The 12,900-nt window shown below is 46.3% G+C and overlaps 1 protein-coding gene across 1 annotated transcript in view; it reads left to right on the top strand.

The window, feature by feature from the left end:
• The first annotated feature begins 11,186 nt into the window (after positions 1 to 11,186).
• Positions 11,187 to 12,900, top strand: part of JAG1 (jagged canonical Notch ligand 1) — a 37,521-nt gene continuing 35,807 nt past the window's right edge. Inside the window, exon 1 of the mRNA XM_068153165.1 lies at positions 11,187 to 12,032. Within this exon, the coding sequence (XP_068009266.1) occupies positions 11,958 to 12,032 (75 nt within the window). The 5' untranslated portion in view covers positions 11,187 to 11,957. The remainder of the gene's footprint in view (positions 12,033 to 12,900) is intronic.

A 12,900-nucleotide genomic window follows, 5' to 3' on the forward strand; every position in this document is an offset into this window, starting at 1 on the left:
AATTAACCAGGTTGGAAAAGACCTCTGAGATCATTGAGCCCAACCTATCATCCAACACCATCTAATCAAATATAACACGGCACCAAGCATCCCATCCAGTCTCTTCTTAAACACCTTCAGTGATGCTGACTCTACCACCTCCCTGGGCAGCCCACTACAATGGCCAATCACTCTTTCTGTGAAGAACTTCTTCCTAACATCCAGCCTAAACTTCCCCTGGTGCAGCTTGAGACTGAGTCCTCTTGTTCTGGTGCTGGTTGCCTGGGAGAAGAGACCAGCCCCCACCTGGCTACAACCTCCCTTCAGGTAGTTGTAGACAGCAATAAGGTCTGCCCTGAGCCTCCTCTTCTCCAGGCTAAGCAACCCCAGCTCTCTCAGCCTCTCCTCACAGGGTTTGGGCCCCAAACCCCTCCCCAGCTTTGTTGCCCTTCTCTGGACACATTCCAGCAATTCAACATCTTTCCTAAACTGAGGGGCCCAGAACTGGGCACAGGACTCAAGGTGTGGCCTAACCAGTGCTCCATACTGTTTTATTTTAAGAATGAAATAGAATCTTTCCAACTAGCAGGACAAAGTCAATCCAGCTTGTGTCCTGCCCTCACATTTATAGAGCCCTAGGGAACCCACTCTGTTCCAGCCTTAGACTATATGGACCGGGGTACTTTAAAAAGGTGTGTGGCTGGAGAAGTAAGAGATAGGGGGTAAGAGGTAAGAGATACATTCAGTTATATGTAAAGAAAAATACAAGTGTTGCCTTCTCATTTGTTGGCCTAGAAATAAAATCACCTTCTGCATGAGACAAGTGCTGCTTTCCTACCAAAGGTGAGGTAGGTGTCACACATGCAGCTTCTTCAGCTGGAGTGGCACCTGGAAGGATCTAGCAGGACAAATGAGATAAAGAGAGGTCTGCAGGACCCACAGGAGGGAACACACTTATCCCAGTCTCTTCATGGCTGCTGGACAAAGACCCCTCTCCCTTCTGCAAGGTCCTTCCTCTTGCATTGAAAATTCTGCGAATAAACCCCCTGAGGCATTCAGGAATCATATGCCTATCACTTCATGAAGACAGCTTCAAGAAAGGACTGAACTAGTCATTAAGCTAAAGAGTGACTTCATGGCAGCAGTTGCAAAATCCCTATCAATTGCATTTTCACAAGCATTGATTATTGCAGCATCATATATTCTTAAGCAATATATTTAGCAATAACTTTCTCTGTATATCTTCAAGGAAAATCCGTTCTGAGACAGATGCATTCCAATTTAACCTGCTTAATACCATAACACATGCAGAATTGTTCCATTCTGAAAGCTAATCTACCTAAATATTAAAAGTTTAGTTATGGAGTATGACCTGATGATGTGCTTTAACAGCATCATGGCCAAGCAGTGAAACAAGCATGTTTTTCCAAAGATTTAAGCAGACAGAGGTTCAGGGAAGCTACTGAAGGAAGCAAGTAAGAGATAAAGTAAGAGTGGTGAAAGGTAAAAGGTGGTATTAGTGAGATATGCTGCTGAGTATGTCCTTTATGTGCTACTTTGCAAATACAATGGACATGCAAAAACAGGCTGGAAACATTCCTCTGAGGAGAAAATTCTATAGCCTTATATACTCCTCTCAAGTATCTTCTTTAGCAATCTTGCATTTGGTTTCAGTGTAATATGAACAGAGCTATCTACTTACAAAAGCTCCCCTCTTCCCACCAGCCTTGTTTGTTATTTTATGTGTTTCTGCATCATTTGCAGAGTTTGCTTTGATCTACATTCCTCCTGGATGTGTGGTTTCCTTTTCGGCTACCAGAGGGAAAACTGTTTGGTTTGAGAATTTGCTTATTTTGAAGCTCCACTGGCCCAAAATACCTATTTTTACCAAATGAGCATGGCTCAGTGCTTTCAGCTTTTTACTGCTGGTTGCCTTCCTCTCAGGAAAAACCTCTTTAAAACAATAAGTGACCTATTCATACTCTAATAAAATTGCCAAACTATAAGCCTAGCTGGCATAAATGAGAGCATTCTGTTTGCTGCTGCTGACTTTGAATACTTAGATTCATATATAACTTGATCCTTGACTTGCTTTTATTTTAGCACCATCCTGAAATGGTAAATACTTTGTCCTGTATCTAACACTCAACAACATACCCCATGCTGCTCTAATGCAACATCAGAACATGCAACTATGAATTCTCTCGATATTTCTCTGTTAGAGACTCAATCATTCTTCCACTGATGGCAGAATTTCTGCTGCCTTCAAGGGCTGGTTGGGCTTTGGTGTATTTGTAGATTGTTCTGCATGCAATATGTGATGCTGAATGTAATGTCTGAGCCATTTTAATCCTTCCTCCTTCTCCACAATGCCACAACACTAGGAATAGTCCATAGACAAAACACAGTTCATAAATTACAGGTAAACAATCTTCAAATGAGAAGAGAAGGCAGGACACATCCTTGGAATAACTCTTTGACTGGGAAACAGGATATATTCTTCAAGGACCTTGCAGAAATAGTCCCAGAGGACAATCAGAGATTAGATCAACTCTTCTGTGGGGTTAGGCCACAGGAGTTAACTTGGGAAACAATTCAGATAAACAAAGTGCTAGCAAGAGGAAGGACACTGTTAGATTTTGCTTCTGTGTCTTTCCTAGACATTGGCCTTCATGTCAAGCTCCACATTAAGAACTTATTTCAGTGGTAATAAAGCACTGACTGACATCATCAATATTGGAAAAGAGCAACCCCTGTGATTCTTAAGACCAATTTACTATTGTGAGAATATTCTTAACAAGCCAGCCTAGAATTAGAGTATCCTGATCCACTGATGGACAGTAAGAGCAAATGTGGTTAGTATCCCCCAGCAAATATGCAATTCCTTCTATAACAGCAAGGGCAGAAGCTTGGAGATTCATGCTTTTCTCATCTGCAGTCTGGTGTATTATATGCAGTCAAAGGCAGGCATGCTCTCGGTGAATAACTTCTGCTTTAAGGATAAAAATTGATGGGGGAATTTTGTATCTGAGAGCATGTGTGCACACCAACATACAGAGCAGCATAAGAGGTGGGGGAAACAGCGGTCCTACTCTGCAAGAAGAAAAATGTTCCTCATAAAAACAGAGCTATGACCACTTCATGAGAGTAAATACTCAGCAAACCATTATCAAGGATAAGTAACTGAAACGTCTAAGAATAGCTCCTCTTTTTCATACAGATATATATGAAGTTGGAGAGAAAATTAAATGCATGGAGCAATGTAAATGATCCACCCTTGTTGTAAGGCTCTATAAATTATGAAGAAGAAGTTTTGCTGGAAGGGGAGACACTTATATAGAACATACAGTCCTGTAAGCTGCTTTATCCTATCTATCCAACCTAAAATTAAGTAAATGGAAGTAGTTTCCTGCTCAGGGTGTGTTGCAGAGTCCAAAGTAAAATGTGGCCGTGTTTGGTATGCACACCCTTGAAACACATTTCTCTGTACCTTTAAAATGTAAGACTTTAATAATAAGGATAAAGTACAACATAGTGCTGGTGCCCTGTGTCCTCCATTCTGTGATGCCAGTTTCCCCATCTCTGAAAGTGAGATTAAAGTATCACAAACAGTACTTGAGGCACCCAAATAGTAATGCCAGTGGATGATGCAGGGAAATACCTGGTTTCTTTATTTCTGTGTTCAAACATCTAACTCTCAGATGAATAAGCTAAAAGGAGGAAAGACCACATGGCAGCTGGCAATGCATTACAAAAGCAGCACACTGGGGTTACCCCAAAGCAGACCCCATGAGCAGTGTCTGTCCAGCTGCCTGTGATGCAGTTCCTCAGATGCACTGCCGGCCATCTTCTGTATTGTCAGTACCACAGCTTGCATCATTAAGACTTGAAACTGATCCACTTCAGTGATTAGGCTGATCCAAGGACACGGACAGAAGAGCAGGATTTAATGGGCAGGCAGGCAGGAAAAGTCTTTTAACACTTTAGAAAACATTGACTTGGTGGAAGGAATTGGCTAGCTCAAGGGATTAGTAATGAGATACTGAGCCCCTTAGCTCTAGGTCACCACACTGAATCTGGTCCAGGTCAGTAGAAATCAAAAGCTATTGCTGCTTGATGGCCTTCAGGAAGTCAGTTGGTGGTCCTATCCCAGCTACTACTGGAAAAATATCTGTACTGTCATAACCAGTAACAGTTGGCAGAACTGTGAGGAAAGATTCAGGACTGGCACAGTATGGGAAAAGACTGAGCAGAGAAAGATGTCCCAGTAAGCACAGTATGCTGAGACTCAAGAAAAATGAGATAACAAGTTCCCTCATCATGTACAGATATCCAGTGTGACTTGGAGCAGGAGATTAAGGACTCTGATCAAGAAAACTTTTATTCTTCACGGATATAGCCTTCACAAGACATTTGTGGCCTAGATGTCTCTGAAGGGCATAGCAATTGCTGAAGTTCAGATCCCAACCTTTAAAATGGGAGTGACGTGCTCACCGTGCAGCTGCACGGAGATCCACCATAAAGGGGTGATTAGATAAAAGTGCTAAACCAGAAACCAAGACAGGCAAGCAAAACCTGTCTACCTAAAATCAGCTATCCTAACTCCAAAGTAAGGCATTTGCTGAGAATGCACAAGGCTCCCATTCACTAAGTTTTGTGTTGAATGTGCTTAAAAAGAACAAATTCCCCTTAGAAAAAAGTACCACCCCCCCCCCCAATACTGTTGCCCAGTAGAGCAGCATCAAAGATCCAACTGCTCTCAGTTTTCATCCCACAGAGGATGAAATTCTAGTGTCTGTTGTGCAGGAGGTCAAATAGATTATCATAGTAGTCCCTTCTGACCTTAAAAACTATGAGATTGGAGAGTGAATCACAAGACATCAGCCACTGTTGAAGGCTGGATGATAGGCTGCACAGCTCAGTGATAGGGTGTGATACGGCAGAGTAAATCCCATGTTCTTAGGCTGTGTGAAGCTGGGAAACTGACATTTTGCCTTCTTTGTTGCCCCTTTGGGACACGGAGAAAAATGCAGGTTATTATAATAAGCCCAGTCCATTCTCAATACAGCCTAAGAATATTGCCCCTTACAGGAGTGAGTGCATGAAGGATTGAGAAACACTAGTTATTTTCAAACTGGATTAAGTCTTTCAAAAGCTAATAGGTTTCCAATGAGCTGTGGTGGTGCTACTGCAGCTGCTCTAATTTGAGAATAAAAGAATGTAGGCTTTGTGCCTAGGGACCTGTTATTGATCTGAGCAAGGAGGATGGAAAGGGGGTAGAGGAGGGTTATCCTCCTTTCAGCTGGGGTGGGGGCATTCTTTTCAAAGTCACATTATCTGCTAGTAACAACAAAGCCTAACCCCATGACATGCTGCTCTATACAGGATTGCACTTGTTGAGAACTAAAAGCATTAGAGAAAAACCCCTCCTCTGGCAACCTTGTACAGCTAACTTCATTGAGGGCCCACGAGACTCAACAGATGGGTCTCGGGACTCCCTCATTAGGAAAGGCGCCTGTCCCTTTGCATCTGGTGCCCCGCTCTGCTCTGTGTCACGCACTCATTAGCATTGCAGGCTCACAGATTCCTTAGCACGTGCTTCCAATAAATATCAGCAAGAAAGGAGGGGAGGGAAGCCATTGCTTCAGCAGCAAGACGAGGGGTCACACTCTGGGCTGGGAAATCTTTACATACACACACACACTCCCCTGCAGCCCCAGAGGAGGGAGGACAATAAAAGGCAGCCAACCACAAATGTATATTTAAAGGGACAGGTGTGGAATTGCTTCTATTCAAGTTGCGGCAGATCCTCATTCGTTCCCCTCTGCCACAGCAAATAAAAATCACCATTATATATATAAAACCCTCAACAATTCAGGGCAGCACGCAGATTGTGGATCTGGGAGAGTCTGTGGCCCTGGAAAGTGGATGCACAGTGGGTAGTGCCATTAAATTCAAAGAAATTAATTTGGTTTAAGGGTCCAGTTCTACAGCCAGGCTTTTTTATTCATTCGGGTCTTCACCAAGCATATCTTGCTGCCACACTGGCACATATCAAGGATGTCCTTCATCACACTTGGAGCAGTCTATGACTGAGGGTGGAGATCAGGAGCAACTGAAGGCAAAACCATCTCCCATGTGTCTGAAAACATTGTGAGACAGAACAGCTGACAGAGAGGCAGGAATGTACCTCCCAGGTACTGTGGAAAGAGCAAAGAAAAGCCTTTAATCAGAGAGTGGCAGAATGACAAGCCACTGTATCTTGCTCATACTCCCAAAAATAAGGCCTTTTATTTGCCATCTCTCCCTCATGTTCCCTACCTATTCTTACTCCATTCCTTCTCATTCACCCTTGTTTCCACTATCCTGTTAGTAGTTACAGGCACTTTGATCACAGCTACCTCCAGAGCAGGGCTAGGAGAGGCTCAAGTGATTAACTGCTGAAGCTGACACATACCTTGCTCAAAATCCACTATTTCAGCCCCAACACTCACAAATCAGAGCAGACTTAAACTCTTCCAAATGCTGCTGGCTCTAACATACAGTTCTGTGGCATCCCTTGCTGTGACAGAAAAGCCCTCAGTGTGCACAGAGGTAACATGCACGCCAGTGGCACTGGTGTAATGTGGAATGGTCAAGGTGGGTTTATTTTAATTCCTGTATAAAAGATGGACACAGATTAAGCCATCTTCAGCCCCTTTTCCTATGACCTTGTTTTTATCTGTACCTCCAAGGATGCTAGCTACCCTCTGGGGCCTGTGCTTTATCTAAAAATATTTAGGTGATACAAAAAGGTTCCTTCTGCCAGGGAGCAGACAGAGCTAACAGACTAGAGAAACACTGTGTATACCCCTAACTCCCTGGAGAAGCATTTTTCTGTAGATCCGCAGGGTCACTCTCATATACCAAACTCTGAGGCTTAACTCAAAGGCTACTTCCGGCAAGCTACTTAAGCACATCCCTAAACTTTAAGATGGCTGTGAGGAAACCCTGCCAGAAACTTGGAGCTCTCTTAAAGGCATCTCTAGTTTATTGGAGACAGGGCTCAGCCTAGGTTTCAGTGAAGCCTTTTCTACAACTGACAAGAATAGCTGAGGTTACTGCTTATCAAATGAAAGTGTCATCTTGTCTGTGACAGATGTGCCAGCACTGCTCAGTGTCACAGTCTTTGCACCTACTGGAAGATAGTCTAGTTTGATAAGCTGTATCCCTACTCAGACCTGAAACCGTAGTTTCAGTTCTCCCTCATTTATAGAAAGCACAGATTTATAGGAAGCACAGAGATCAAATCATTGGTGCACAAGAATCCCACTACTGCAGAGGATAACTGAAGGCCAAAGCAATTGGGTACACAAGTCAGCATGGAGGCATCTGGTCCTTGAAGGGTTAACAGAGAAAGAACCAGAAGACAAGTTTTATGTGCACAGAAATGAAGGAAAGGGAAGGAGAAAAAGTACTACTCTGTGGAATGGAGTACAGCCTCCATTGTAAGCTGTGACAGAAAGCAATATTATGGATTCAGTACCTGGCTCTGAAGAACTAAAGCTCTGATGCGAGTGAGCAGGCAATGCTCAGCATTTGGAAAAGTGTACTCCTCCTAACCTCTGCCACTTGCTCAACTTTCTCATCAGAGCTAGTCTTCTCTCCTGATCCATTTGTGAAATACTCTAACATGGGGTGTGGCCTCCCCACAAAATGCTTTCTTAATTAGTTTCTAAACATCAAATTATTATGGAAGTGCAGTTCCCATTTCACTCAGGTGATGAAAAGCTTTACAGGAGTTCAGTCTCACTTTGTAATTAGAGAAATTAGCTTTCTAAGTTTAGATCACTCAGCTGTGCAAATGGGTTCATCTGCTGGAATGTGTTGCTCTGAAATGTGTGTCAGCCAAGCAGCACGGCACGGTCCCTATCTCTGCCTCCACGACACTTGCCCAAGTGCAGAGGTCAGTTCCAGTACAGTGAGAGGAAAATCAAGTGTTATGGGTGTATTACAGGAAAGGCCTTATCTAAAAGCTCACTCCTCCGTGATTGACTGTAGCGATATGTTCTTCTCCTTGCAAGAGGGAAGCTTAGCTCCTAGATAAAGGATTCTCCAAGTGGAGGACATTTTCACTCTTCCCTGTAGTTTGTCCAGAATTAGAACTAAAACTCCAGCAAATGAATTTTAGAGGGTGGCTAATTTTGAGCAGCAAAACTGCTTTTATAAAAAGCTAGGGACACAAAGAGCACCTCTTCGTTTGCTGTGAAATGAGGTTGTCAAGCTTTACAGATTTTTTATGACTGCAGATTCCACATTTCAGCAGATACTTCTCTGGTACCCCTTTCCACTCCTTTATTGAGGCCCGATGCAGGATCATGCCCACACAATTATGCAACTGCCCTGATCTGCATTACTGTAGTAAACAAAAGTTTAGTCACCGACTTGAAAATGAGATGGAGCCGGTCCCTGAACGAAGAATTTTTCCAGGGGCACCATTCCAAGTTTACCTTCAGGTATCACAAATCTAAGGAAATCCTGTGGGATTGTTCACAGCCATGATTCAATGAGTCACTGAGTTTTAAAAGGAAATTACAACTTTCCTACCACAAAGAATTGACTTCACAACACCTGACCCTCATAAGACAGGCACTCCCTCTAAAGGCTGCGATCCTCATCCCACCAAAGACCTGGGCATTCTCCCAGTGTCTTCAATGAAACAGGATCTAACTCTGTATTAGGGAACTGACTCAGGCTCAAAACGAAGCCCTGCCTGTAACACTGGACCTTGGCACACTAGATGTGTGTAATGGCTTCTAATGTGTCTGTAATCTAATTATGTCAGAATAGGAAGATTAGCAGGAAATAACTTTACGCAATATAAAAAGCTGAGTGCCAGACATCAAAAAGTTCTTCATCAGCCTCAAAGGAAGACACTTTGACTCCACACCTCATGAGACATGAATATATATGCAAGCAGAGCATTGCAGCAGTAATATTACATGCACCAGTCTAGGAGAAACAGCTGCAATTCAGCCCCCATGTGCACATGCAGCAATATGTACATCACTGTAGATCTAGCCAAACAGGCATCTTAAAATGATCCTCGGGCTGGGTAATGCACCATGCTCAATTGGTTTTCAGTGCTGCTGTGCAGTAGCCCTGAGAGCTCAGTGAAAAAAAAGCAGGAGATAGGACTTCAAGGGTGAAATTCTGGCTTTAACAAGTTAAGGGGATTTTACCCTTGACTTCAATGAGGTCAAAATTACTTTCAGGGCTGCAAGGGAGTGGGTTTGCAAGGCGCTTCTGCACATGACTTGGTTTACCTACCAGTAATACTTTACCTCTCAAGACATTGGAAGGCTTAATTCATTAGTGCTTGCAAAGCATTTTAAGTTGTTGGACAAGTAATTCTGTTTAAGGGCAGCTACACTGCTGAGTCACAAGCACTGTGGGAACCAGAACACTGGATTTCCTAAGCACTGGAGTCAAACAGGTGGAGTAACCTTTCACAGAAAGGCCAAATCCAGACCTGCCCTAAAGGTAGGGAGCATACCAGCAAGCAGCAGGCTATTTAAAGGCCCAGAGGAGCAGATGTGTGGCACTTGTGAATGAATGACATTTAAACCAGCTGTGGAAGCTAACCATCACCCACTGAAAAAACATAATAAATAGAGGTACTGGTTCTTGTATCACCAAACTGCTGCCACTTTGTGGGTAAAACACAATGCAGGCTTACCAGCTGAAGTTAATGACTCCAAGAAAGGAACTGATACTGTTAGAACTTCTGGGCTGGAAGGGGTTCTCAGCAACTGTGCACCTCACAGGCTTGCCAAGACTGCTGGTGTGTAATCTAAGTTTTGAACTCACAAATGGGAGGTGATCTGCAGGAGTCTGATGAAAATATGAGTATGGTTTCAGGGTTAGGGGTACAACTACTGCCAGTTTCACAGCCTTAGGCACTCCATAACAAGATAGCCCTCAACCAGATCCAAGAATAAGCATGCACTTTGCTTTTGCCATAGGAAATTGAAACAAAGGATATAAAATTAGGTCAGAAATCTTGTTTTCCTCTATACCATTGATTCTGGTGTATAAAGTAGACATTCACACATTTACTGTGTTATATCAGGGTGGAATTTGAGATAGGGACATAATAATAGCTGTTCTGAGTCAGACAATGTCATGTAAGGCAGGTTCCTGCCTCCAGCACCTCAGGAAGAAAAGAACAGTGATGCAGTGACAAATCCCAGCATGCTCACCCAACTCCTAAATCCCCAGCTCTGGGACTTCCCAAACTAGGGACAGGATATTTTAATTTATTGTTTTCTTTGGTTTTATTGTTCAGTGTCCTTTAACGTGTGGCTCTTACTCTGGGAGGTAGTCTGCACTTTTTGCTGCTGTGTAAACTGCTGGGCTTCACAGGTATGCACCTGGCTCTGTGCCTCCAGACCATGCTCCAGAAAGGATGCGGCTGACAAACCCCAGCCACTCGCTTGGAAGCTGGGCAGCCGGAACGACAGTCTCCAGCGCCGGGAGCAGGCGAGCCTGAGAGAACATCTGCACTCAGCCGGCGCCATCTGCCTCGGAGCAGTCAGCCTTTGGCCGGGGGATGCACCTTGCTTCCATTTCTTTCCCACCCGAACCACAGGAGATTCACGGTGGTGCGCCTTCTTGTTAAGGGGAGGCACGAATTCCACAGGGCCGACTTCCACCTCTGCTTCCCTCAGGAGAGTCGCTAGCCAGGGTAGCAGCCACTACCAGAACCTGGGCTATCCGTTCCTCCTTTCCCCTCAGGAAGCAAAAACCCGCCGCTGGGCAGTGCCGTCACCTCAATACCCCCACCCCCCCGGTACGGGCTGCACTGCCTCAGGTAACGCGGGGCGGGAAGGTGGGCAGCTGCCGCCAGCCGAGGGCGGAGAAAGCTTTCATTAACAAAACGAACTCGAAGGCTTCATTTTACCCTTCAACCAGCCCTGCAGAGGCAAAAGCTACGGTTTCCGGGCAGGGAGGACCCGCAGGTCCCATCAGTAAACTGCAGACGGGAGAAGCCCACTCCTCCGCACGGCGCTGCCTCAGCCACGGGCGCCGCCGAGGGGACGCGCCTGCTGGAGCGTCCACCCTTCCTGGGCCGCATCACTGTGGCTGCATCAGGCTGTGCTGCTCCAGTAGGTCGGGAGACACCTGCGGAGCGAAGTTTACCCGAGAGAGGCAGAGCAGTGCAGCAGGCTGCGACCCTCGGGGTGGCCTGGCACCAGGGCTTGCCACCTCCCTCAAAAGGAAAAGCCACCGCCCTCGGCCGGCTTGCCCTCCTCTCCGCCGCCACCTCCTCCTTCTCTCCTGCCGGTACCTGCCTTCCCCTACTCCTGCCGTTGCCGTTCCCCTTCCTCATTCCCGCCTCCTTTCCCCCCTCATGCATATGGATGGACGCATGCGCGGGCGGGCGGCCTCCCCGCCTGCCGCCGTGGGCTAGATGAAGCCGAGCGGCGGCGGGGCTCCCAGACGGGTGGCCGGTTCCCGGGCGGTGTGTGTGCGCTGCATGTGCGTGTGTGCGTGCGTGTGTGTCTCGGGGGGGCGGGGGGCTCGGGGCTCGCCGCGCCTCCGCTGAGCGGTGGCCGGCGGCCTGAAAGAAATAAAAGGATTGGGATAATAACCGCAATAATTAAAGGAAAAGAAAAAAAAAAAAAGAGAGAGCGAGCGAGCGAAAAGAAAAGGGAAAGAAAAGAGGGAGGCGAGAGAATAAGGAGAATAAAAGGAGGCTGGGCTGCTTTGCATTGAAGACCGGGGCGCTATTGAAAGCGCTTGAAAAGCGGCGTTGTTCGGCGCGGGTGCGCGCCGCGGCCGGCGCGGTATATTAGAGTGGGGTGGCGGCTGCCAGCAGCGGCGGCGGCGCCTCCTCCTCCTCCTTTTCCTTCTCTCCTGGCCCTCCCCGTCCCATCCCGGAGCAAGCAGCGGCGGCGGCGGCCTGCAGGCGGGCGGGCGGGCAGCGCGGCGGCGGCATGCGTGCGCCCCGGCGGGCAGCCGCGGCGGCGTGCACCCTCGTCCTCTTGGCTCTGCTGGGGCTGCGGGCAAAGGTACGTAACCTGGGCGCTGCGCGTCCTCCCGAGACGCAGCCCTTCGGGAGCGGGAGGGAAGGCGAAACTTCAGCCAGCCTGAACCGGGTTCTAGGGCGCACCGAGCTGAGCGGGTGGTAGGAATTTTGCCGCTTTTCTGCGAAACGCTGCTCCCGCACTGGTTGCGGGAGGTGGCTTTTAAAAAAACCCAAACCTGCAGCGCTGCACAAGGCGCTTGTGCAAAGCTCCTCCATCGACGGACAAGTTACGGCTGCTTAACTTTCCTGCGGAGGTGGCAGAGACAGTTCATACAGCAAGGCTTAATTCCCTAAAAATAAAAAGTGCACTTACTGCAAGTTGCTGCTTTTCGAAATCACTTTTTTATTTCTCTCTGCCCCCCCCCTTTTTTTTTTTCATTTTCCTTTTATTTTTAAAAACCAGCGTTAATTGCAGTCCCCTTGGGGTGACTAATGAGCGAGGTCTGAATCTCAGCTGGGCAGCCTTGAGCGGGAGGCTGTTTTCCCCATCTCAGCTGTATCTCGGAAAAGGCTGAGGGGTTGTGTTTCTCGGGTGCTTTAGCTGCATCGTTCGGTTAGGTTTGCCCTTGCATATGTCTCTCGGCTTGGTTTAGTTTTGTATCTGGCTGTGTTAGAAGCCTTCCTCACACATGCAGTGTTTTTTTTGGAATTGTCACTTAAAGTTGCTTTTTAGTATTAATGACATTATTTGGTTGGGATGATTTACAGAGTCTTATGGATGCCTGATAGGGAAAAGTTTGGAGTGGTTGTTTTTAATCATATGGGTGTGCTGTTTCTTTAAGCACTCTTAAATGATTTTCTCCAGTTTGCAGAGTTGTTACAGGTTGTGTCTGAGGAAAAAGAGTGAGGTA

This window comes from Melanerpes formicivorus, unplaced genomic scaffold (assembly GCF_026170545.1).
Source record: "Melanerpes formicivorus ecotype bairdi unplaced genomic scaffold, bMelFor1.0.p_v2 SCAF_25, whole genome shotgun sequence".
Lineage (NCBI taxonomy): Eukaryota > Metazoa > Chordata > Aves > Piciformes > Picidae > Melanerpes > Melanerpes formicivorus.